Raw genomic sequence first — 27,499 nt, 5'->3', positions numbered from 1 at the left:
TCTCAACAGAAATCGAGACTCATCAGACCAGGCAACATTTTTCCAGTCTTCAACTGTCCAATTTTGGTGAGCTCTTGCAAATTGTAGCCTCTTTTTCCTATTTGTAGTGGAGATGAGTGGTACCCGGTGGGGTCTTCTGCTGTTGTAGCCCATCCGCCTCAAGGTTGTGCATGTTGTGGCTTCACAAATGCTTTGCTGCATACCTCGGTTGTAACGAGTGGTTATTTCAGGCAAAGTTGCTCTTCTATCAGCTTGAATCAGTCGGCCCATTCTCCTCTGACCTCTAGCATCAACAAGGCATTTTCGCCCACAGGACTGCCGCATACTGGATGTTTTTCCCTTTTCACACCATTCTTTGTAAACCCTAGAAATGGTTGTGCATGAAAATCCCAGTAACTGAGCAGATTGTGAAATACTCAGACCGACCCGTTTGGCACCAACAACCATGCCACGCTCAAAATTGCTTAAATCACCTTTCTTTCCCATTCTGACATTCAGTTTGGAGTTCAGGAGATTGTCTTGACCAGGACCACACCCCTAAATGCATTGAAGCAACTGCCATGTGATTGGTTGATTAGATAATTGCATTAATGAGAAATTGAACAGGTGTTCCTAATAATCCTTTAGGTGAGTGTACATATATATATATATATATATATATATATATATATATATATATATATATCTGTCTATCTATCTATGGTTGGGGCGGGGAGGGAATGCGATCGGCACATATTGCAATACAGGTTTGAAACAGTACCAATTGGTGAGCACCACAGTTGCAACACGCTGCTCCAACACATCTTTTAATAACATGTATATAACATATCAAGAATTGTATTAGAGCTTACCCAAAGTTCTCCCATGAAAACCTCCCATAAAAGACAAGATGCTTAAATCTGGGCATCCTGGGCTCTGAGAGAAAGGAAAGAAAATACAAAATGGCACCAAACTTTTTTTTTTTTTTTTTTTTTTTATATTTTCTTTATTGGGTTTTTAACAGTTACAATTACAATCATCTTCCCATCCCTCCCCTCCCGCTTAAAAAAAAAAAAAGAAAAAAATTAAATAATAATAATAAGTAAATAAATAAAGGGATATACTCCCTAGAAGAATTGGCACATCTTCATAGAATATATAAATCACACTTTATAAAGCTACTTGTCCAGATAACAAGAATACTGATACAAAAATAATAATAATAATATAGTAATAATAATAATATAGTGATTTCAACAGAAACTTGAAAAAAAAAAAAAAAAGTACAGATGATATAACAAGGGGAAATTGAGTCAGATTATTGCATCTTAGAGGCAGGGGAGCTCTTCAAAATATCTTATAAAGGGGGACCATGTGTCTTGAAACTTACGTTTCGAACCTCGAATCATGTATTTAATCTTTTCGAGTTGAATGCAAGACATCACTTCTTTCAACCAGCTTCTATGTGTTGGAGGGTCTGCCTTTTTCCACTGAAATAATATTAAACGCCTTGCCAGTAATGTAGTGAAGGCAATAACAGAACGAATATCTTTCCTGAGTTCTACACCATCGGGAGCAACACCAAAAATACACATTAAGGGATCTGGGTCAATCTGGATGCCATACATATTTTTATATGATTCGAAAATCCCTCTCAAAAATTCCTCCAACCCAGGACAGAGCCAGAACATATGGGCAGTTGTGGCAGGCGATTAGTAACACCTATTGCATGCAGGGCTAACATTCGGGTAAATCTTAGCTAGTCTGGAGTTAGTGAAATGAAGCCTATGAAGAACCTTAAATTGAACTAAGCCATGCCTCGCACAGGGTGAGGAGGAGTGCACCTGATTCAAAGCACCTTCCCATTCTCCATCTGTAATTTCTCTCCCTAAATCACTTTGCCAAGCTTTGCGGATATCATCCAAGCTCTGTGGATCTATAGATGTTATAATAGAGTATATGCTTGAAATGAGTACTCTACTATGCGGTTTCAGATCAAGCAATGTATCCATAGGCGAGGTAGCGGGTATTCCTGGAAAGGGGGCAAAAACTTTCTTGATGAAACTCCTAATCTGCAAGAATCTGAAAAAGTGTGATCTTGGTAAGGCAAAATTACGTGCAAGCTCTTCAAAAGAGCAAAAAGTGTTATCAAAATATAAATCTCTTAGGAGCCTAATCCCCCTCTCCTCCCAGACACGAAAAGCAGAGTCCACATAAGATGGTGGAAATAGACAGTTAGAGACCATAGGACCTAGAATGGAAGCTGATTGCAGACCAAAATGTCTTCTAAATTGGGCCCAAATTTTTAAAGTATGAGTCAGTACAGGATTGGGGGCGGAGATATAATTTTTCCCCACCAGGGGAGTGAAGAGCAAATTAGTGAGCTAAGTTTGAAGTTAGCACATGATTGTTCCATTTCCACCCATAGAGGGGTATTTTGAGGATCTACACTAGATAGCCAAAAGATTATTTTTTGAACGTTGCTTGCCCAATAATAAAATAAAAGATTAGGTAGCGCCATCCCTCCCTGACATTTTAATCTCTGCAAAAATGTCTTCCTAATACTGAGGGTCTTATTCCCCACAGAAAGGAGGTGATTAGACTGTCCAGCTTAGTAAAAAAATTCTTCCTAATAAAAACAGGTATATTCGAAAATATATACAAAAACCTTGGTAAAACAGACATTTTGATCAGGTTTGTACGACCTGCTAAAGACAGGGGCAGAGAGGACCATTTCACAAAATCATTTTTACATCGATCCAAAAGTGGACAAAAATTGGCCTTAAACAAATTATTAAACGATCTTGTGACTTGCACACCCAAGTATTTGAACCCCTCACGTACTACTCTGAACGGGATAGAGGAAGAGTCTCTACAAGAGGCCGGAGTGATCGGGAAAAACTCACTCTTACTCATGTTAAGCTTATAGCCAGATAACTTGCCAAACTCCTTTATTAGTGAAATAATTTGAGGTATTGAGGAGGTTGGGCTTGATACATATAATAAAACGTCATCTGCATACAATGAAATTTTATGCTCTGTACCATGCCGTGTAATACCTTTAAAATTTGCTGTCTGACGGAGGGCAGCAGCCAAGGGTTCAATTGATAGGGCGAATAACAAGGGAGAGAGAGGGCACCCTTGCCTGGTGCCTCGATGCAGAGAGAAGTATTCAGAGTATACATTGTTTGTGCTCACTGAAGCAGTCGGGAGGTATATAACAATCTAATCCACGAGATTAAGTCTGCAGGAAAACCAAACTGTTTAAGAGTGTTAAAAGGTATTCCCACTCTACTCTATCGAAGGCCTTTTCAGCGTCGAGGGAGATTACTGCTTCAAGTTCAGCCTGGGGAGAATTTGTGTATATTATATTATATAGTCGTCGTAGATTGTTAAATGGGTTACGGCCTCGAATAAATCCTGTTTGGTCAATCGAAATTATAGTAGGGACAATGGTTTCAAGGCGTAATGCAAGAATTTTGGATAAAATTTTAAAATCCGCATTCAGAAGAGAGATTGGTCTGTATGATTCACGAACGAGTAGGATCCTTACCCTCCTTTGGGATAAGAGAAATTGAGGCCTGCGTGAGCGTTGAGGGAAGAGTGCCTGTATTGAACGACTCATTATAAACAGCCACAAGAAGCGGGTCCAGTAAGGCTGTAAACTTCTTATAAAATTCTATCGGGAATCCGTCAGGTCCCGGAGCTTTACTGCTCTGCATTGCCGCAATAGCCTGCGCAACTTCTGCTGCAGCCACAGGTCTGCCTATGTCAGAGTTAAGGTCAGAATTAATAGTTGGTAGATCTATTTCTTTAAAGAAGGAATCTAAAATTGCAGAATCATTTGGGTACTCTGAAGTGTATAGGGTAGAATAAAAATGAACAAAACTGTCATTAATATCCTTCAGATTATGTACCATGGATCCAGATGGGGCCTTAATATGAGTTATCATTTTAGAGTTATTTAATTGATCGAGACTGAAAAGCCAATAATTTACTGGCTTTGTCCCCAAATTCATAAAATGTATGCCGCGTTTTTAACAACCTCTTCTCTTCATGTGCAGTTGACAGCAAGTTATACTCGGACTGAAGACTTATTCTTTCTTTGTATAAGCGAGGGCAGGGACAGATGGCGTACTGTTCATCTAACCTGTTAATAGCTTCTGAAACATTTCTGAGCTTAGAGAGTTCTTGCTTTTTAGCATAAGAGGAGAAAGAGATTATTTTGCCCCGCAAATACGCTTTCAATGCCTCCCATAATACAGATCTAGATATATCATGTCTGTCATTTAGCTCCAAATACATATTTATCTCTTTAGTTAGAAAAATAATGAATTCTTCATCTGAAATGGCACCAAACTTTTTCATATGCATAGTGTCTTTCACTTTTCAGTTTTTCATGTCTTACCTGGTTGATCATGCAGGTACCAATGTCCTCCTCAGAGGGGTTGCTGTGTCCTCTCTCTTTATTCTGGAAAATATTAAAAAGAAGATTGTAGATGATATAAGAGTTATTTATGTGTATAAATTAATATGAATTAAATCAGTATCTGTGAACATATTTGACATATTAAAAGCAGAAGCCGAAGTGTGTACTTTTATCAATGTTCAAATAATTTCTCTTATCCTGGCTTAATATGCAGAAACAACTAAAAATTATTTATAGATTTACTTCTCTGAAAAGTGTAAACATTGTCTCTGTGGCACTATCAAAACATTGCTCCGTTTGTTTGTGTAATGGAAGATGGTGGTAGTGTATGTGAAACCTGTTTGACACAATCAGTATTTTAGCAATTCCATTTGGTGATGCAAGTGGTGAATAAATTACATAATTCAGCTTTAAATAGATTTTATTGAGTAAGACTCATACTTTTCTCATGTATAAAAATTACAATCTTGATGTACATTACAGTTTTGGTTAAATTATCAAGCTTTCACCTTTTCTACTCCTTTCTTTCAGAATCAGTCCTCCTCCCTTGGTCTTGTTATAATCATAATATGACCAATATTACACCTAAAGCAGTGGTTCTCAACTGGTTTAGCTTCAAAACCCAGACTTTACATTGGACATCAAGTGGCATTCAAACATAGCCTGTATTTATTGTAGTATTGGTTGCATTTTCTTTTATCTTGCATAGTTTAGTTAATGGTTTTCAAGTAAAAGGGCATGTAACAAGTGACAATTTGTTGTTGATGTCAACAACAAAAGATACAGATGTCAGGGCTGTCAAGCTGTTTGAGAGGTTTGACATTCTCCATAGCACTTTAAAACTAGAAAATTCTCACAAGACTTTCAGTGGGTCCCATCAGTGTGTCTGCGCCGCAACATTGAGGAAGATATACAGTAGGTTAGAACAGAGCAAATTGTATCCACGAGTGGTTTGACGATGGCTCACACAAGCTTAAATCACATCATGTTTTCATATGAGAAGCATATTTAGTGTGTATAAAGCCACTAACATGAGATAATTATCATCAACATTATAATTTGCTAAGCAGCCTGAAATTTTGCTTGGGCTGTAGAAAAATTAAACGCTGGCATTGTTCATTTGTTTTTGTCCGCAACCCAATCTGAACAGACCAACAACCTTTATTTGGGTCAGGACTGTCCAGTTAAGAAACACTGACCTAAAGTATTTACAATAGAGCTGTGTGTGGGTGATCATGACACATCCAATAGAGTTTGTGTGGAAGATCAAATAGAAGAAAGTCCACTCACTCTGTACCAGATAAACATGGCCTTGAAAGCGTTCTCATTGGAGCAGGAGCCACAGGCCATGGTCTGTACTCGGGTCATCCCACTGGGGGCAATCTGATGTTGAAGAAAGAGTCATTCACAGCACTCCACACTGGCACCACTACAATAAACATTAAGCCACTTTTGGCCAATATGAAAAGAGTGCAGTTAGTTAATAGGGTATCCATGACATCTGCAATGTTATCAAGATAAACAGAATCCCAAAGGGCTTTGTTATAACCAATGAACAAATTGTGTTCTTCAAGTTAAAGGTTACTATTGCCTCGTTCTCAGGGCAATTCATACATTGCGACTGCAATTTATAGTTCTTGCACAAAAAGGCTTTTCTTATTTACTACTTGATAAGTGTTCAAACGATATTCCCAATAATTTACCAAAACAATTGTAACAATTGTTATCAGCTCTTGTAGACGATTTGGAGCATGAACACAAGCACACCTTATAAAGACACTTCACTTGATGCTCTGTTATGGCTCTGGCATTTTGGAAGGCTGTTCCAAAAGTTACAGTAGTCAACCTAATTATGCTGCTTTCTAAGATACCTAATTTTGGACAAATCATAATGCAGCATCACATTTATTCTTCGCTGAGAAGGCAATCCCATGCATAGTGAAAAAAAATCCAAGATGGCGGATGAAGCAAGAGAAATGTCGATTAAAAATGTACTTGATACAATGATAAATTGATAAATTATTTAAAAAAACATTTTTTAGAAATTGACTAAGCCATGTATTGTTAGGCTTATTAGAGCATTGCGGTATTCCTCTCATGCGCCTTTATTGAAATCAAAAGAGCGCAACAGTCAATTCTGGAAGTAAAAATCCTTTACATGTATTGGTACTTATGTATTTGTATATATATGCATTATACAACACACTTTATATATAATTATTCTATACATAATATCAACAACTTTAAATAAATTCCAGCGTTTTTAATACAATTACGTCATTTACAATGATACATGGGATTGTGGTTCAGTCCCTCATTAAAGATGGTAAGTACGCAGTCTTGTATTGTTGTCTTTTTATCCAATTTTGAAATACTTTTTTTTACTCCAAATCAAAGTTTGTAAAGTTGTGATTCAGGCTGGTTGGTTTGGTTCACAGCTGAGAACCCTTTAATGAAGGATTTTCTTAAATCCCTATGGAAGAATTGAATGGTAAAAAATACTTCTGGAACCAGTGTGGCTGAAACATTGGGTGGGCACTGTTGCACTCTATTGAGCCGAGTTCCCTGTTCACTTTGTGTAAGGAGTGCTATTTGTGTGGCATTGTGCAGCTGCCTATATAGAGTGCTCCAAATCATGCATTTATGATGTTCCATGAATATTCGGATGCTACCAATGTAGCTCATTAGGTTTTGGAACAGAGCTACAGTCTCAAACATGCACTTACCGACAGAAGGCTCTCGATCAGTTTGTCCGGAAAGTTCTCGGGCGGCAAAATTCCAAGCGCAGGCCGGTTGACAAACGCACTCTGTGTAAACAGTGCTCAATAGAATTTAATTATTTCCTCATACTGATGTTTCAAATGCCTATAAAAAGAAGCTGGGAATTTTCATATGTATGGTAAAATTGATGTATGAAGACATTTAGAGGCACTGAAATATAAAAGTCAATTGCATCCTAGTGCACTACACCTTTTAAAATCTCATCAAACTCATGCTGCTCTGCCTGATAGATCACTGCTAAATCTAATTTCCACATTACACTCTATGCATACACATACAAACACACACACTGATTTCACAATCTGATCAAGTCTTACCACATTGTTTGGATTGGTCATCACTTTTATTAAAGCCGGATGATTGTAACCTAGAAAAAAATAGAAAACTTGCAGTATTCCAAATATTCCCAAAAACTGTGTAAACACAAACAAACACACCAAAACAAGAAAAGAAAAACAATGGCATCCTTAGCTGGTGTCGCCATCATTCATCTGCAGGAGATGCGGCAAAGACTGTCAATCATAAGTCTGACTATTCAGACACTCGCAGATAAAGATGCAGATAAAACATTACACAACTGGAAGCTACACCATCGTCTCTCGAAGACAGAAGGATGTCTTCTACTAAGAGGCCTTAGGATAAATCAATTGATCATAATGAAAATGTTATAGATTAATAATTATTTGCATTACAAAATTATTATAAAATAATTTGTTGCTCTCCAGTTTGATTCTTGAATAAACAAGCAGGTATATTTGAGTGAGTTTGTGAAGTGTGAATACCTGAGTCCATACTGGGTAATATGTAAATTATGTTACAAAAAGTATATATTATATATATTGTAACATACAATATAAGGAAGGATATTCCACCCAAAAACATGAAACAAAAAAAGAAGAAGAGGAATTTGACCTGAACTGATCTGTTATCTCTACACTTGTACACTTGCCCTGACAGATCAAAAGTAAATGGCAAGGTCACTTCACATGAACATGTGTGTCCTGTGCACTGATGACTGAAGCATAAACAATTCTCTCTCTCTTTTTTTAAATCTGATATTACATAAAGGTATGCAAGGTATGACAGAAAATTATGAATCACAGAATCTGGCATAACACGTTTTGGTGCAACAAAGTCCAAAATCACCTCAACTCAACTGATGCATGCATCATGACATGACGTTCAGTCTATGCAAAGAAAAAGCACAGCCTCTTTTCTGTTGGCTGCAGACTTCATTCTGTTTCTATTACCACATTCATCAGGCTCTACCGGTCTTTTGTGGGCAAGTGAAACAAGTATTTGCTGTTACCTCATACACAATCTTAAAAATCAAGTACAACATTGCATACACTGTTTTAATTAATTATATGTAATGTAAATGAGGTTGGTACAGTAAGATCATTGTGAAATATAAAAAGCTTAAAAAGCATCAAGAGTAGCACAGCTATCTATTTTACAGAGGTCTATCTACATCTGGCCAGTGGCTGATACAGGATCACAGACATTGTGACTGTAGAGCTCTAGATAAAGCCATGTGCTTCACTGGCATGAACAAGGAACAGGCTGCAGGGCAAGAGAAGCCTCACTGCCTATGAACAATTAGTCAGTAAGTCGACTGATGAAAGTCTCTCAAACCGCAATTCATAATGTGATCCACAAACAGTAAAGAACACAGAACATTGTTAACAGATCTCCGTACTATCAGTTACTGTCTGAATATACACGGTCGACATCGACAGGGACATGGGTGCCCAAGGCTCCCTGATGCGCATGGGGAGCGAAGGCTAGCCCGTCTGTTCCAATCCCACAGGAGAGCTACTGTAGAACAAATTGCTGAAAATCTTAAATACTGGCCATGATAGAAAGGTCTCAGAACACACAATGCATTCCAGCTTGCTGCAGATGGGGCCATGTAGTCGCAGACCGGTCAAAGCACCCATGCTGACCTCTGTCCACTGCTGAAAGCTCCTAAAATGGGCATGTGAGCATCAGAACTGGACCACTGAGCAATGGAAGAAGGTGGCCTGGTCTGATGAATCACGTCTTCTTTTAGATCATGTGGATGGCCGGGTGAATGCGAGTCGTTTACCTGGGGAAGAGATTACAGCAGGAAGCACTATGGAAGGAAGACAGGCCGGTGGAGGCAGTGTGATGCTCTGGGAAATGTTCTGCTGGGAAACCTTGGGTCCTGCCATCCATTTGGATGTTAATTTGACATGTACCACCTACCTAAAGATTGTTGCTGACCATGTACACCCCTTCATGGCAACAGTATTCCCTGATGGGAGTGGTCTCTTTCAGCAGGATAATGCGCCCTGCCACACTGTAAAAATTGTTCAGGACTGGTTTGAGGAACATGACAAGGTTCAAGGTGTTGACTTGGCCTCCAAATTCCCTAGATCTCAATCCGATTGAGCATTTGTGGGATGTGCTAGACCAACAAGTCTGATCCATGGAGGCCCCACCTTGCAACTTACAGGACTTAAAGGACCTGCTGCGAACGTCTTGGTGCCAGATACCACAGGACACCTTCAGAGGTCTTGTGGAGTCCACACCTTAACGGGTCAGAACAGTTTTGGCGGCACAAGGGGGACCTACACGATATTAGGCAGGTGGTTTTAATGTTGTGGCTGATTGGTGTATGCATATATACTGTACTGTATATGAGCCATATATGAATTTTACTTGATACATTTTAATGATAACAAAACATTTAGCAGCTTTAGATGAAGAGACTTTAATTTTGTATTGTTGTTAAATGCATGTTTTCAAACCTTTTTTCTGCCACGGCACACTTTTTATGATTCAAAAATTCCACAGCCAGTGGCGGATTTAGGCATGGGCAGCCGAGAGATTTGCTTTTAGTAATTGTGTGTAACATTTCTCACATTCGGTTTATGTTTCATGAGAGAAACATGACAAGTAAGCCACACCTGTTCATAACATCTGTATCTCTATGCTGTGCACAAATAAACAGCTTTTAGTCTGTGAGAAATACAATACACCTGATATATTCTATTAATTCATTAACATCAGTGACGGTGGATATTTCGGATATTTGCAAACCTCTTTGGTTCACTGACTTTCACTGGGTCATTTTGTGTGCATGTAAGGAGTTGAGTTTGACAGCGGTCTAGAGTTTGTTAGAACAATAACGTTATGATGGACAAAATATTTAAACTGCTTGCATAAAATAATTTCTAAAGGCAAAATGTGAGCCTTGGCAAAATATATTTTCTCTCGTTTGAGAAATTTGAAAGGGTGATTCATGCTTTAATTTCCACTAGGCTTTATTACTGCAACTCTCTATACCTGGGAATTAGCCATTCTTCTTTTGGTGGAATGGTTCAATATGCGACTGCTAGAGTTTTAATAGGGGCTCGAAAGCAGGAACATATTACCCCTATTTTACGGTCTCTGCATTGGTTACCTGTTCTCTATAGAATTGATTTTAAAGTACTCATATTTGTTTCTAAGTCTAGAAACGATTTAACACCATCATATCTCTCTGACCTATTGATAGATCACCACCCAGAGAGAGCTCTCAGGTCCGCCGATCAAAGCCTTTTAGTGATTCCAAAATCAAAGTTAAAGTCTAGGGGCGATCGGAAATTCGCCATAGCAGCTCCCAATCTTTGGAACAGCCTACCAAGTCAAATTAGAACTGCCCCCACACTACCTATTTTTAAATCTAAACTAAAAACATTTTTATTTGATTTGGCCTACAATTTGTGATGTGATGCTTTACTGTATTTACTCTGTTTTGGTATTATGTGTGACTCTGTGCTGATTGTATCTGATGGGAATGTATGTTTTTATTGTACAGCACATTGGTCAATGGTAGTTGTTTTTAATTGTGCTCTATGAATAATAAATTGTTTGATTGATTGAAAATATCCTGAACTGGGAAATTTCAAATGCTTCTACCATCTCTATGCCTTCTCTATGTTTTCATCTGTTTTGGTGCACGTGTTTGACCAGCTGACATAATTTATATAGTATAAATTATTTAAATAAATCGCTTGACTATAAGTCACAGGACCTTCCAGATGATGAAAAAAATTATTAAATTATTTTGTGGAATTTAATAATTTTCCAAGGCACAGCTGAGAATCTTTCACGGCATACTAGTGTGCTACGGCAAAGTGGTTGGGAAACTCTGGTTTAATGCATATTTCCAAGTTTTTACAAATTATTTTGAGATCAAAATATAATTGGCAGTCCCCCTACATTTCCGGCTGCAAATGAGTCATCTGGAGGTGTAAAAAAGCCAGACTACAGTTTGCAAGTGCACACGGGGACAAAGATCTTACTTTTTGGAGAAATGCCCTCTAGTCTGATGAAACAAAAATGGAACTGTTTGGCTATGATGACCATCGTTATGTTTGGAGTAAACAGGGTAAGGCTTGCAAGCCGAAGAACACCATCCCAACTGTGAAGCATGGGGGTGGCAGCATCATGTTGTGGGGGTGCTTTGATGCAGGAGGGACTGGTGCACTTCACAAAATAGATGGCATCATGAGGAAGGAAAATGATGTTTATATTTTGAAGCAACATCTCAAGAACTCGGTCACAAATGGGTCTTCCAAATGGACAATGACCCCAAGCATACCTCAAGTGGCTTAAGGATAACGAAGCCGATGTATCGGAGTGGCCACCACAAAGCCCTGACCTCAATCCGATAGAAAATTTGTGGTATGAAGTGAAAAAGCATGTGTGAGCAAGGAGGCCTACAATCCTGACTCAGTTACACCAGTTCTGTCTGGAGGAATGGGCCAAAATTCAGCAACTTATTGTGAGAAGCTTGTGGAAGGCTACCCAAAATGTTTGACACAAGTTAAACAATTTAAAGGCAATGCTTCCAAATACTAACAAAGTGTATGTAAACTTCTGACCCACTGGGAATGTGATGAAAGAAATAAAAGCTAAAATAAATAATTCTCTCTACAATTATTCTGACATTTCACATTCTTAAAATAGTGATCCGAACTGACCTAAGACAGGGAATGTTTTCTACGATTAAATGTCAGGAATTGTCAGGAGTTTATGTGTATGTAAACTTCTGACTTAAACTGCATGTCTGTCATTGTATATGTAGTGGGTGAGAGGGGGTTGTACAGTATGTTATAACCAGATCCCATAATGCATTTTTTACAAATGATACAAGAGCTGCAAGTGAAAGGCTAATCACAACTCATTAAATGTGAGTAACCACCTGAAGGCATTTCTGAGAGCGGGAGACAGTGGCTCGACTCAATTTGTTGAGACTGATTAAATGTAAATAAGCTAGCAGACAAAATGAACGACCACTCACGTAGAGAGAGAAAAGATGCTCCCTCTGTTTGTTGAATCTGTGCAGGAGGTTCCTTTTTGGAGACCTTTTGTTCCTGTCACTCTCATTTAATCATCCAAACCAACAGTCCCCTAATGCAAACCCACAGGAGGCTGTTCACAACACAACAGACTGGCCTCAGTGAAGTCTTCGTTTTAATGCCACACATCACGGCCACACACCAGTCCTGTATTCCAAGATCCTTCCTTTACTGAAAACCTAAACCTAAAATGCTCTCTAGTACCGCATACTTTGAAAAACTATGACGTTAGGAAACTGAAAATGGAGTTTCAACATAATGTACAGTATCTGTGAGAACATGGCCTGAGTGTGGTGCGAGTTTAAATATGCACAAATACAAAAGGGATTTCAGATCTATAGCGGAGGGTGAAATCTTCAGTGAATAATGACTTGCGTGTCAGTCTATTCTTCACACAAAGCTATGGAATAGTTTCAAAAGATTTGATATATATCACACAAGTCAAATGGTCAACTTTAATAGAGCTTGACAGTGGCAATTTTTATTTCACTTTAGTTTCTTTTGCTTGTTTTTCATGGAAGAAAATGAATCATACATGTTTAGAATGGCATGAGGGAGAGTAAATAATGATAGAATTTAAATTGTGTCAATATTGCTTTTAATACACAAACATACACTAACTGAACACTTTATTCTGAACACTATGGTCCTAATAACGAGCCTACAGTTGTAGCCCATCCGCCTCAAGGTTCGACGTGTTGTGCGTTCTGAGATGCTATTCTGCTCATTACAATTGTACAGAGTGGTTATCTGATTACTGCATCCTTTCTGTCGGCCTGATTAGATAAATTGCAAGAATAAGGTGTACAGGTGCTCCTAATAAATCGCTTAGTGAGTGTATCTAGTAAACAATAACCATAAACTATAGAGAAACTCTTTCAAATATGTCTGATTTCCTGTCTAATCTGACTGTATCAGTGTCTCATTCAACAGCTCTGCAGAGAGATGCATGTGTTGTAGCATATCAGATCTCTGATGAATGACAGAGCTCACCGATGGGGATGGAGGAAATTTGTGTGTAAACATCCAGCAGTCGATTGCCGTCCACATCCACCAGGTAGTTCCCCCTGCTCTCCTCATAGTTACAGAAGAAATGAACAGCTCCAACATTCTGCACAGAGTGAGAGAAGTGTTTAGTGTTACCTACAGTGATTAAGGTGATTTGTGATCCAAGAAAAATGTGCCATCAGCACACCTTGATTTTCTGGCAGAGCTTTAGATTAGTGAATGGCTGCAGGGGTATTTTCAAGCTCTCACATCCAGTTATTAGCATAGTGAGGTCATGTACAGATGTATTCTGTAAACATGAAAAATGTATGTTTACAGAAAAATGTATTCTGTAAAAAATTTATTTTATAAACATCTCAGTTTCTTTGTTGGAGAAGATTGGTTGACATCACAAGTCTTTTGAAGATCAAGGTTTTGAAGTTTATGAAGCAATAACACTCTAATATTACAGAAGTATTAATGATAACTGATGGAGTAAAGAGCCATTCAAAGAGGATGTGTACTTATTTTGAAAAACAGCTAAAAGGAGTGCAGTGAAATGTATCAGAATGCAGGGGTCCTGAGATGCATTTTTCAAAGCCTAAAAAGGAACATTTCATCCAACAATGAAAACAATCGCTCTAGCCGCATATGAGTTTCTTTGTTCCACGGAACACAAAAAAAGAAATTTAGCGGAATTGTCCCTGTTCCTCTTTTCAATGCAGTGGCAGTGGATAGTGAACTCCCTTTCAAGTTTCGAAAAGCTTGCAATAGACAATGCAAGTCCTTGTGTCAAGTCAAGTCAAGTACATTTTATTTGTATAGCGCCTTTCACAACACACATCGTTTCAAAGCAGCTTTACAGAAGATCAGGCATTAACAGAAGATAAAACTGTAATGTCTATAATGTCGATGAATCATCATTGTGTAATTAGATAAAATATGATTGTTAATAGTGTTTAAAAATAAGTAATTAAATAATAATTGTATTTATAACCCCATTGAGCAAGCTGAAGGCGACTGTGGCAAGGAACACAAAACTCCATAAGCTGCAGGGGATGGTGGTGGCGTAGTGGCTAAAGCACAGGGCTGTTAATCAGAAGGTTGTTGGTTCTATCCCCACAGCCACCACCATTGTGTCCTTGAGCAAGGCACTTAACTCCAGGTTGCTCCGGGGGGATTGTCCCTGTAATAATTGCACTGTAAGTCACTTTGGATAAAAGTGTCTGCCAAATGCATAAATGTAAATGTAAATGTTGATTAATGAAGAAAAATAACCTTGGGAGAAACCAGAATCACTGTGGGTGCCAGTTCCCCTCTGGCTAAACAACATGAATATAATGCCAATATTACTTATGTGTAGTGCAAGTCATGGTTTAAAATTATTAATATGAATGCGCAAGGTGCAAGTGCGGGCCAGCGTCAAGCTTTTCTCAATAATGTCACTATAGAGAGTAAAGTCACTGTCCGCTATCCATATATTGAAAAGACCAAGACATTCTTTTCAAAACTTCTCCGCAGGAGAGTCAAACAGGTTTGGAATAACTTGAGGGTGACTACTTGATGAACAATTTAAAAAGGGCTGACAGTACTACATTCTAACTATGTAGACGTTATTATGCAGATATTTTTAAGCCTTTGCTTCATGTGACAGCGAGGCAGTCCACTAGGTTTTTGAAACAGACCCTATGACTCCTTTAGCATATTAAAACCTCTTCTGCAAAACAAGTAAAGCAAAATATGTCCTGTGTATGTTACACTGTGATCACTATAAAATGTTTGTGAGCAATGATTTTTTATCTAACAAAACGTGCTTTTCCAAGGTACTTTCTGAACCTGATGCAGCATCTATTTTTATCCGGTCTGATTAACAGATTATGGCTCGTCTTATGTTTGCTCTCATATGGCGGAGATAGACAGTGGCCAGGCGTCACACGCACAGGAGCCGTAGTGAAGCGAATCCGTTATATTAGCTCCATTGATGCCTGTCAGCTTCCACCTATGTGCTCATCCAAAGCAAAGCAACCAGTGAATGACTGTGAACGCTCTCAAGACACCGGTCCAGACAGCAAATAAATCACAGCCCAAAATGCATTAATCACTCAATAAACTGAAAAAAAAATCCAGGCAGGCTGAAATATGGCTCGATGTCACATCAGAAGTGGCGCTGTTAGTCTAGGGCAGTCATACTTTAGCCTTCCTGGCTTTAAAGTCAACATTGACCCAACATACTTTCATAACGCAGGTTCTTGGTGTTACTCTACACAATTCATCGTTGGACATTATTCCAAATAAATAAATGTTTGTCTTTGTAATAAAAATGTAATTCCTAACATTTATTAATTTAATGATTGCAACAATATAATGCTTACATCCTACAACATTTTGTATTGATCACAGTCTAAATTGATAGTTTAATGCATTTAAGTGGTCATATTTTGTTTTTAGAGTTTGAATATTTACCCCCCTGAAGTTCAATGTTAGTCAAGGTTTCTTGCATCAACATTAGTCCTTATTTAGTTTTTACATATTGAGAATTAAACAAGCCATTTTTGTAACTGTACATTTAAAACTTCAATAATTAAAGTAAATGTCCTTTGCTCCGCCTCTTAAAGGACTTTCCTTTTCGGCAGAGAGCACAAAACTCTCTCAAACGGTGTCCTAACCAGAAGCAAATGACAAGTTTCCAAAGACAAATTATTCATTCGTCCACACTGAAAGCAAATATGCTGCTTGATGTGATACAATCACAGCCGATCATAACATGTTTGATGTTTAATAAAGTTATGTGGAGCTGGATTTTTGGACAAATTTGATTTAGCTAAAACAGAAATCAAACAACCACCAAAATGTCCGGTCACTCATCACTTGTAGATTTACATGGAAGAGAGTTTATTGTTTCACGTTGACTCTCACATAGTTATAAGCTTTGCCTGCCATAGGTTCTTGAGTAAAAGTGACTCATTATAATATTAAAATCATTATCGAATCACAAACCAAAAGAACTGAACCTCATGTGATCGGCACTGGCTACCAAATAACTGCCTGAGAGAGACTGTACAGAATCTTTCAAAACCTCTTATTACATAACATAAGTTAAGATACAGCTATTTGCACAAGTTTCAGGTACAGTAAACAGAGCAATGCATGGGTGATTGAGAGGAGGCCAAAGTTCATTCCCTGTTTATCTTACCTGAATCTCTCCGAGTTGTCTCGTCAGCTCCTGATAAAATTAGGAAAAAAAAAAACAATTCTATTAGTCATTTTGCTTGGCAGAGTTTTCAAAAGTTTTTTCTGTCAAATCTGCCATGGTCATGGGCACAGAATTTATAAAATCTGCCTGAAGTAAACCAATTGAAACCAATCATGCAAAACATGACATTTAACAGTTTCAATCCTCTCTTGAAAAGGCCATTTTCCCTACAGAGCTAGGCGTATCAGAAGAAAATCTGATGATAAATCTGATGGTATAAAGAGCAAAATGTTGAAACAGAACCTGGGACTTTGGACCTGGCATGGGAGTCTTCATGGAAGGGGCATCATATTCAAACTCTGACACAGTCTTTGTGGCAGTTTTACTGACATATCTGCAACCTAATAAAACAAAAACAGAATAAAAGCAAATATGTAGACAAGATAATACATTTTACATCCCTTCATTAGGTTTCTACATTCATCAGTTTACTGATTTTATATTTTACACCTAAAAGAAATTAACCATATGACCTGCAGTTTTTCATATTTGAAAAGCAGCAAACAAAAAACCTTGTTATCCTTTAACATTCAACATTTTAATTCTAAGTTTAATGCTAAGGGCCAGAGAGGGTGGGTGTGCAAGAAACCTTGTTAAATGAGAAAAACGTTATTGAATATTCAACAGTGGTCATTGAGTATGACTTTCGTTCTTATGCTGAACACAAAGAAGAATATTTCAGTGAATATAAGTGAATGGTGGCCAGAACTTTGAAGCCCCAAAAAGCACATAAAGGAAGCATAAAAGTAATCCAGTGGTTAAATCCATTTCTTCAAACGTGATATGATAGGTGTAGGTGAGAAACAGATCAATACTTAAGTCCTTTTTACCATAAACTCTCCTCCCTGCCAAGTAGGTGGCGATATGCACAAATAATGTGAATCTGCAAAAACCAAAAGAAGAACTCATAGAAGAGAAGAGTGCTTAGGAGGGCAAAGGAGATTTATAGTAAAAAAAATATTTTAAATACATTTTTCTCACTCACACCTATCATATCGCTTCTGAAGATATAGAAGTATCCACTGGAGTTTTATGGATTTCCATTATGTTGCCTTTATGTGCTTTTTGGAGTTTAAAAGTTTTGGACCCAGTTGGCTTGCATTATATGGACCTACAGAGCTGAAATATTGTTCTAAAAATCTTAATTTGCATTCAGCAGAAGAAAGAAAGTCATACACATCTGGGATGGCATGAGGGTGAGTAAATGATGAGAGAATTTTCATTTTTTGGCAACCTATCCCTTTAAGCCATGTTGGAATAGTAGTACCCTTGTGTACATCAGGCTGTTAGAGGCTAGACGGTTACAAACAGGGAACATTATGTCACATTACTCAGCTACTGATTAATGAAGCAGGATGGCAGTGTGACTGGCCACACACACACCCACACACACACACACACACACACACACACACACACACACACACACACACACACACACACACACACACACACACACACTTTTTACGAATGCACAATTCAAGCCACAACCAGACAGAACTAGATCCCAGTAGCTCAATCACATGCTTAAGTAACTTTGAACTGTGGCCCTCTCAACAATCGTCTCAATTCAAACATTGTTATCTCTCAAAAAGAAGTTCTTCACTTTCTAAACTGTGCGTGGAGTTGAATCACTTTGATAAAGTCTCTGTGACACCTTTGACTCTTTTTGAGTGTAACTGGAAGGTTGAGAGCATTGAAATTCTCTCTGTTCTCTATACAACAGGAAATTACACAGTCTTTTAAATTAATTGTTCACAAAATTTTTTAAATAAATTCAATCATCATCTACACATCCTCATGTCATTCCTAATCCCCTCTCTGGCCACTCTTTGCCATAAAATGAACATGATTAACATTTATGCATTTGGCAGACGCTTTTATCCAAAGTGATTAACAACTGACATTATCAAGTTCTATATCTGAGGATATAATGACAACATTTTCTGTCATTATATCCTTCCTTTAAAAGCCTGTATAACTTCCCTGTCAGAAAGAACATACAGAATTGTAATATTCGCAAACTTCCATAGACACTCAAATTGAGTTGTAGTTGTCGCAAAGAAATCCTTAGTGTAAGAAAATGGTAACAGAACTTATATTTCAGGGTGAACTACTCTTTTACGTCAAGGGGGTTTTATATTCCTTGATCTCTCTGTGTAGTATTTTACCTGGAGTGGCGAGACGCAGATTCTGCTGAAGGGAGCTGGCCAGCTGGCGAGTCAGGATTGAGGAAGCCATGTGTAGTAGACAGAGGAAGAGAGAGAGATAGACAGCACACAACACCGCCTTTCACTTTACCTGAGGAAAGTCAAAGAGAGAGAAATAATGAATAGCAGGGGGAGCAAAAACAGATTCTGGAAAGGTCAAAGTCCTTCAAGGTTCTGGAGGTTAATATGATTTACATTTGAAGGTCTGAGGGGAATTGATATTCACAATCTTACATTTATTAAAGAGGATGTACCATGGAAAGTAGAATTTTCCCTACTCCTTTAAAATTAATTGCACATTCTGAAGACCTTTTTAACAGCTATATAAAGTGACTTTATGCACTGTTAATCCTGATAGAGTACAAGGGAAAATATAAGTCTTCACTGAATTATTGCCAGATATATTAAAATGACACTGATTTGATGCTGACAGGTTTTGGTCGAAAAGCAGATCTGTAATTTAAATTAAATTACCAATACAGTTTATTTTTTTATCTAGGCCTTACTTTGTGATAATGTTCGGTTTCATATGGCTTATTACAGCTAACGATCCAAGAACAATAAGTGTGTGCTCCTTCTGTTTAACCCCAATGTTGGTTATTTAAGGACCATTAACTTCATTACCTCCAGAAGAACATGGTCTATGCATGCGCTCTCCGTGGGTTTAAGGTTTAAAACAAAAATAATTTTGCCTCCATAAGGTGACGTATAGTCCAAACGCACCGACTTCACAAACACTTATGAAGAAGAAACGAATGGAAAAATACTTCTGGAACAAAGATGTTTGAAAAAGTGGGCGGCCACTGTTGCACACTATAAAACTTGTCCGTTTGAGGATCAAATTATTACTAGATTTGCTACAGTTTGCCAAAATAGTGACATTAAACCTTAAAAATCTGCTATGTTTTCTTTGTTATGTCTGTGAAATAGTCTGCATTTTTTTTGTGCTGTGCAGTACTTAGATTGTCTCATTTTTTATAACTTTTTTTTTTCAAAACCAGTCTTTTATTATGGTATGGTATGGTATATTTCAGATAATCCCATCTCCAAACTGCACGTAATGACAAAATTACGTGCAGTGTAATTGATCACTTTGCATGTCAGTCAGATGGCTCTTCCTGTCTAAGTGGGTTCTTGGCCAGATCAAGCGTGACCAACTTCACCACAACATGGAACCCCCTAATGACCAACAGAGTGAACTATGTTGTTTCTCTGAGATTAGCCAATCATTAAGTTAAGTAATTTACTGGTATATATAGCCTAAAAGTCTTAAATGTACAGTAGAAGAAACAGTCTTTTCTAAAATGTAGCCCAAGTATCATAAGAGGATGGAAAACGGAAATTAAAACAGTTTCATGGTGCAAGAATTTTAAACCTTATCAGTGGACCTCTTGTGGGGAAAAAAATGCAGTATATGACTTTTTAAAGCCTCCATAAGAACAAATACAATAATATTTGATTGGACAAGAGAAGGGAGCAAATCGTACAGGCTGTAATGTGACAGTTCTGGGAGCTGGCTTCAGTACCACAGACAGTTCCCCTGTGCCTGAGCAGCAGGTTCAGCCATGCACATCAATTCTGTCCCACTCCAGTAGCATTGACTCTCTTGCCAGATAATTAAAGCACAAGTGAATAGTGTTAATTACAACATTACATTACTTTTTTTTTTTTTTACTGTGGAAACATAACATGTGTTTCTTGGGACACCCAGACTGTGGACGAAGAGTCTTATGAGGACACAGCTGGGGGCAGCAGACGAGTGACTAATGTGACTTAGTCAGACACGCAAAAACCTTCCCACTTGGCACGTTCCAGGGACCCGAGCACACAGAGAAACACTTTGGCGCCAAGATTAATTGGGACGAATAGTCTTGCCTAAGGGAAAGACTTATGCCTAAGGGAGTCTTGACACATCCTTAGCTAATTTAACACGTGTGCATATGCTTAAGGAAGGAACAGCACGGTGAGGGTATATAATACTTTTATTATGTAGTATTATTGTTCCTTGAGTACATTAAACAGAGTAATTTTCCAATTGGGTACAGCCTACATAACTTGAATTACAAGAATGAAAATCTGACCCAGGCTGATATATGTTGCTTGAAAAACTCAAATCTATATCTTATTTTAGAGAAAATATGTGTCACGACTCACATGTTTTCCATCAACTTTTTCCTAAATTGCAGAAGTGCATCTAGTATGTTTAAGTTTATTTTCTCAAAAACTATTGGAATCAGGAACATGAATATTCCTCGCATTAAGCCACAAAAACAAAAATATGAGGAACAATGTCGCAATGTGTATATAATTCCATTATCATACCAAAATTAACTTGAACAAAAACAATGCAAAAATAAAATTTCATGGCCGGTAATAAATCTTTATAGTTGGTCAAATTTTTCAATTCCCCCACTGTTGACAAGTGTGGTAAAAAGTTCACTTTGTACCCTGGGCGTACATTTTCATCACAGTCTGGACAGCGGAAACTTGTGCTGTTCTGAGAATCAGTCTTCCTGCTCTATTTGAAAGGGAGTAAGCTGTGTAAGCTTGTTTGTCCAAAGGAATCAATTTAGATGGAAGAACTGGCCATTCCCTGTAAGGTGGAGAGAACCCACTGCATCTTTATTTGCATACAAGAGTGGAGAAACATAAACTCTCTTCTGCTCTGGATCTGAGAATGCTTACGCAATCAAGGAGGCATAGGCAAGAAAAATCCAGACGCTGCTGTCTCTCAGAAGCTCCCCATAGAGACGGCTCCCCTTCATCGACCGGATAGAACCGGTTCTGGCAAAATATGTGTTACACAAGCCCGTTGTCATGTGCCTGTGAGGATGCAGCATACAAAATGGGTTAAACTAGTTTAAAGGCTGGGGGGCAATGACTTGACAGATGGAGCTGAATTTTCATTCTCTTGTGAAAGGGGCTAATTATATTTCGTGAATATTGTAGGAAAAGTGTGGATAAATCTTTTAAATGATTTATTGTCGAAGCAATAATTGACAGCTTCATAGCCAAGTGTAAAAATATTTATTTTTTTCCTGCAGCACAATTCAGCTGTATCGCTGCCCAACTACCGAACCGACAGAGCAAAACACATGGAGCGAACAGTGTCTGATTCCCAAACGAACGAGAAGGTTCTTTTTAGTGAAATAAAATCATACAGATTTACCACTGTGGTGCGGTTTATGAACATACGACTCTTATGAGATGCCTCTTTTTACTGAATCAAAAACATGTACAGTATTGAGTGGTCTGATCATTTATTCTTACTGACGTGCAAGATGATTTCGTCATGTCCAACTTAAATTGTTAAGAGGAATGGGAATGAGAACCATTACAATTCCCAAACCTAATTTTGAATATCTTTTAATTGAATTTTAAGTGTTTTTAAAGTCCTGTTTTAAAAAGTCAAAGTTCAGCATTTTTTGCTTTAATGTTTGCTATCACTATATTTTGTAGGGTACAACAGGGCTAAAGACAAACATTTTTATTTATTTTTTCACCCAAGTTGGCATGGCCATGACATTCCCAATGTGCTTTTTAGTCCTCTTGCTCGCATAGTGATTCGCCTCAATCGGGTGGCAGAGGATGAATCCCAGCTGCCTCCATGTCTGAGACCGTCAACCCGCGCATCTTATCACTTGGCTTGTTGAGCGCAATGCCACGGAGACATAGCGTGTGTGGAGGATTCATGCCATTGGGGTAAAAGGCCCCCAGGGGGTTTTTACCCCAAATATTACCATTTCCAGGACAGCGGTGACACACGGCGCATGTGGCAGGGCATCCAGGCCATCACCAACTACAGGACAACATCAGTTGCCTGTGACAAAGATGCCTCCCTTCCAGATGCGCTGAACGACTTCTACGCTCGATTTGAAGTGCAGAACGACGTGATGGCGAGGAAGTCCACCCCTCCTCCCAACGACCAGGTGCTCTGTCTTACCACGGCAGATGTGAGGAAAACTCTACGTAGAGTCAACCCACGGAAGGCTGCTGGACCAGACAACATTCCTGGCAGAGTGCTCAGAGGATGTGCAGACCAGCTAGCAGATGTTCTTACCGACATCTTCAACATCTCTCTGAGCAGCGCCGTTGATCCAATGTGCTTCAAGGCCACCACCATCATCCCCATGCCAAAGAAGTCTTCAGTGTCCTGCCTCAACGACTACCGTCCCGTCGCACTTACACCCATCATCATGAAGTGCTTCGAGAGGCTCGTCATGAGGCAGATTAAGACCCAGCTGCCCCCTCACTAGACCCACTGCAGTTTGCGTATCGTTCAAACCGTTCAACGGACGATGCCATCACCACAACCCTCCATCTGGCCCTCACCCACCTAGACAATAAGGACTCATACGTTCGAATGCTGTTCATAGATTTCAGCTCAGCATTCAACACAATCATTCCCCAGCACCTGATTGGAAAGCTGAACCTGCTGGGCCTGGACACCTCCCTCTGCAACTGGATCCTGGACTTCCTGACTGGGAGACCTCAGTCAGTCCGGATCGGGAACAGCATCTCCACCACCACCACACTGAGCACTGGGGCCCCCCAGGGCTGTGTGCTCAGTCCACTGCTGTTCACTCTGCTGACTCACGACTGTGCAGCAATGCACATTTCGAATCACATCATCAAGTTCGCCGATGACACGACCGTGGTGGGTCTCATCAGCAAGAACAACGAGTCAGCATACAGAGAGGAGGTGCAGCGGCTGACGAACTGGTGTAGAGCCAACAACCTGTCCCTGAATGTCGACAAAACAAAAGAGATGGTTGTTGACTTTAGGAGAGCACAAGGTGAACACACTCCGCTGAACATCGACGGCTCCTCTGTGGAGATCGTCAAGAGCACCAAATTCCTTGGTGTTCACCTGGCGGAGAACCTCACCTGGTCCCTCAACACCAGCTCTATCACCAAGAAAGCCCAGCAGCGTCTCTACTTTCTTCGAAGGCTGAGGAAAGCACATCTCCCAACCCCCATCCTCACTACATTCTATAGAGGGACTATTGAGAGCATCCTGAGCAGCTGCATCACTGCCTGGTTTGGGACTTGCACCGTTTCGGACCGCAAAGCCCTGCAGAGGATAGTGAGGACAGCTGAGAAGATCATTGGGGTCTCTCTTCCCTCCATTAAAGACATTTACAAAAAACACTGTATCCACAAAGCAACCAGCATTGTGGACTGACCCCACACACCCCTCACACAAACTCTTTACCCTCCTCCCGTCTGGCAAGAGGTACCGAAGCATTCGGGCCCTCACGGCCAGACTGTGTAACAGCTTCTTCCCCAAGCCATCAGACTCCTCAATACTCAGAGACTGGTTTGACACACACGTGTCCTGAGTTGCACTTTAATTACTGACACTTTATAACTGTCTACTACCTCAATAACTGCTATGTGCATAGAACATTATCTCATAGTATGTTATGTTTACATTTTTAGAAACTGTCATCATTTTGCACTACTGAGTACTGGTCGGCGCTGCACTGTGTCTATTGTCCTGTTCATTGTCAGTAATTTGTTGTACTGTCCTGTACTTTTTGCACGTTTGCACGTGCACTTTATATAGGTATATATAGGTATTTTATTTCGTTGTAGTCTCATGTGGTCCTATGTTGGTCCTTTGTTATCTCGGAACGTTATCTCGTTTTGCTGTGTACTGTACTAACTGTATATGGTTGAAACAACAATAAAAACCACTTGACTTGACTTCACTTACTGGACAGCTATTGGAAAAGTTTGATTGAATTACCTTGAACAAAACTGAAGTATTTTGTCTCAAATTAAATGTTATATTTTTCAGGGATTCTCATTAGTTATGTCAATTTGCAATGTTTTAAAAATGATTAAATATTAGATCAAATTACTTTAGAATTATATCATGGATCAGGAATATTGTGCTGTGTATAGTGACAAACAGGTGTTTAGGAAGGTACTGTGGTAGTTTTTGTTGATGTTTAGTGTTCTGGGAGAATATTATCAAAAGTGCCTTTTACCCTGTGGGGCTTTTAGCATTGTTGTACCCTACTTATCAGCAAAATATTGTCACACTGCTCTCTAGATGTTTAAAAACCCATATCAATTGGCTTTCCTCACACATTCCACCACCACATCTCGTTCCCTCACAACTCCCGCTGTTACCAAACTCCAGCACAGCTAATCAATATTCATCAGGTGTCTCCGCATGGTCAGAGTGCTGGGGGTCCATTTCAAACCAACAATAGCAGCCTGTGCTGGATTACACAACACAGATCATCCACCAAGCTTTATACTCCTCTTTCTCACAGCTCAGAGTGTGAACTAAAGCCAGCAGTCCACGAGAGCAATAAGCAACAGCACCAACTGCATTCTCCCACAACGAAAGCCAACTCCAGTCAGTGTTATGCAACATAGCCCTGTGAACAGCCTCTCTCCATAAAGGAGCTGGATAACATCAAAACAAGTATGCTACAATACATGATAGTCTACACAATGCTCTGTATGAACAAGCACATTTGAAAACTCCATTGAAATTACCAATGTGTGTACTGTATTCTGAACTTTAATTTATTTATTTATTGTATGGAACACAAAAGGAGATGTTAGGAAGAGTAGAAAGAAAGTCATACGGGTTTAGAATGAAATGAGGGTGAGTAAATGATGACAGAATTTTCATTTTTAGGTTATATATCCCTTTAAGATTTTGAGGTAAATTTTGGTTAATGCTTTTTGAAAATCATAATCTTAAAAATACCATTATCAGATTACATACAATCAGATATTAGCAGTGAAGGGTATCCTGTATGTGCGCATAATGCTCATCCATGACTCCTGTTCAAGACACTGAGAGCCTATTGGTAAACTTCATTACATCAATTTCCTTTTGCATGACTTAAAATTAGGTCATGCAGAAGTGAAGAATCTTTGCTGCACAAGCTCAGATGAATACCATGGAAGGTTCATACAACTATTAACCCAAAAGACTTGCTTTTCACTATCTGTTTCAATAAAAAAGATAATCTAGGAGACTCAAAGTTGAATGCCTAACTCTACACTGTATATGAGGGGTTGAGCGTTGGCATTGAGGGCTTTTATCAGTCTCCATGGCAACGGAAAAAGAGGACAGAATACACATTCAGGGGGAGAGAAGAGGTAAAACCTCTCCAAACTGATAAGTACTACCAGACTGTTGCAAAGGGAATCAACGAAGAAAAACAATTGTACTACTGGGTGTCTTTTCTGTCTGGATGATAGATCAATCACTGTAGGGAAAGAGTGGTGCTATTAAAAGGATTAATCTTATCAACAAGGCAACTGGCGACTTTTATTATAAGGTCAATAGACACCTCAAAAATGCAAATGGTTGAACGGGTATAAATTAGATTATATTTTAAGCAAAGCATGCATGCACAAAGTTAGTTAAGTATGGGACAGTTCACCCCAAAATGAAAATTGTGTCATCGTTTACTCACCATCTTGTTGTTTTAAAGCTGTATGACTTTTTTTTTCCCTGTGGAACACAAAAGATAGCCTCATTCACCATTCACTGTCAATGGAAGCAAATGGTGACTTATACTGTCATTCTGCATAACATCTTTTATCTTACATTGAAGAAAGTCATAGTGATTTGGAGCAACATTATGCAAATGATGACAGAATTGAAATTTTTTGGGTGAACTATCCCTTTAAACACAAACAAATCATGAAAACTGAGCAAACATGCTATATGAACAACCAATGCATGACAAGTACAGACAAATCAAATTCTTGCATGGCAAAAGGTGTTCCATTCTGAATGTCCCTCCAACAAACACTGAGTTTTCCGAAAACAAAAACAAAAAAAAACATCCTCCACAGTCAAATGTATATTCAATATCCACTTTGCACATTAAAAGTTGGATTAATCTTCCTTTAGCTCTATTGAATGTGCACATCAAGGTCATTATTGCATGAGAGCAAACAAGTCTAAGATTACATCTAGCCTGCTATAGGATGTCAGAGCATAAATCAAGTGCAGCCGAGCAGGTGAACTATATTTCACGTGGATGTTTAGCAAACAAAACAAACTCAAAAGCAGAAATTCAAGACCAATGTGTAGCATAGTGTGACAAGTGTAAACATATGATCAGGGCCATAGCAAAATATTCTGGGCCCCCTGACTTTATATTGCTCTGGGAAATAGAATTAGTTGTGCAACTAGAATAATTTCCACCTTTCACCCCACTAGTTACGGCCCTGCATATGATGACCAACAAATGGCTAAATGAGTTTAAAATAATCTTACTGAAACGGATAGGCCAAGGCACACTTGGCCTTGAGAGTTTCACAGAAAATTAGTTCACTGATTTCTGAGAAGTCATTGGGTTCAGTAGATGATTAAACTGGAGTGAATGCATCTAATTGAAATTGTCAACAGGTTGCAATCATTACACAAAATGTTTCACCGGTAAACTTCCTTAGTAATCTTTCCTTTTTCCAGTTTTATTTTTATTTAATTTGTACATTACAT

At 38.8% G+C, this 27,499-nt stretch overlaps 1 protein-coding gene across 2 annotated transcripts in view; it reads right to left on the bottom strand.

Annotated features, from left to right (window-relative positions):
* The window catches only part of LOC127647865 (4-aminobutyrate aminotransferase, mitochondrial-like), a 38,241-nt gene that overhangs the window by 8,695 nt on the left and 2,047 nt on the right, over positions 1–27,499 (bottom strand). Inside the window, exons 2-11 of one of the 2 annotated variants that reach the window (XM_052132380.1) lie at positions 26,463–26,500; positions 18,973–19,102; positions 17,045–17,142; positions 16,742–16,771; positions 13,555–13,672; positions 7,507–7,556; positions 7,135–7,215; positions 5,699–5,791; positions 4,388–4,450; positions 852–915 (exon numbers count right to left, since the gene is read on the bottom strand). In XM_052132380.1, coding sequence (XP_051988340.1) covers positions 852–915; positions 4,388–4,450; positions 5,699–5,791; positions 7,135–7,215; positions 7,507–7,556; positions 13,555–13,672; positions 16,742–16,771; positions 17,045–17,142; positions 18,973–19,042 — 667 coding nt within the window. In that variant the 5' untranslated portion in view covers positions 19,043–19,102; positions 26,463–26,500. The remainder of the gene's footprint in view (positions 1–851; positions 916–4,387; positions 4,451–5,698; positions 5,792–7,134; positions 7,216–7,506; positions 7,557–13,554; positions 13,673–16,741; positions 16,772–17,044; positions 17,143–18,972; positions 19,103–26,462; positions 26,501–27,499) is intronic. The other variant, XM_052132379.1, reaches the window with a different exon arrangement.

The sequence above is a fragment of the Xyrauchen texanus genome, chromosome 8, assembly GCF_025860055.1.
Source record: "Xyrauchen texanus isolate HMW12.3.18 chromosome 8, RBS_HiC_50CHRs, whole genome shotgun sequence".
Lineage (NCBI taxonomy): Eukaryota > Metazoa > Chordata > Actinopteri > Cypriniformes > Catostomidae > Xyrauchen > Xyrauchen texanus.
This window is presented reverse-complemented; position numbering and strand designations above follow the sequence as displayed.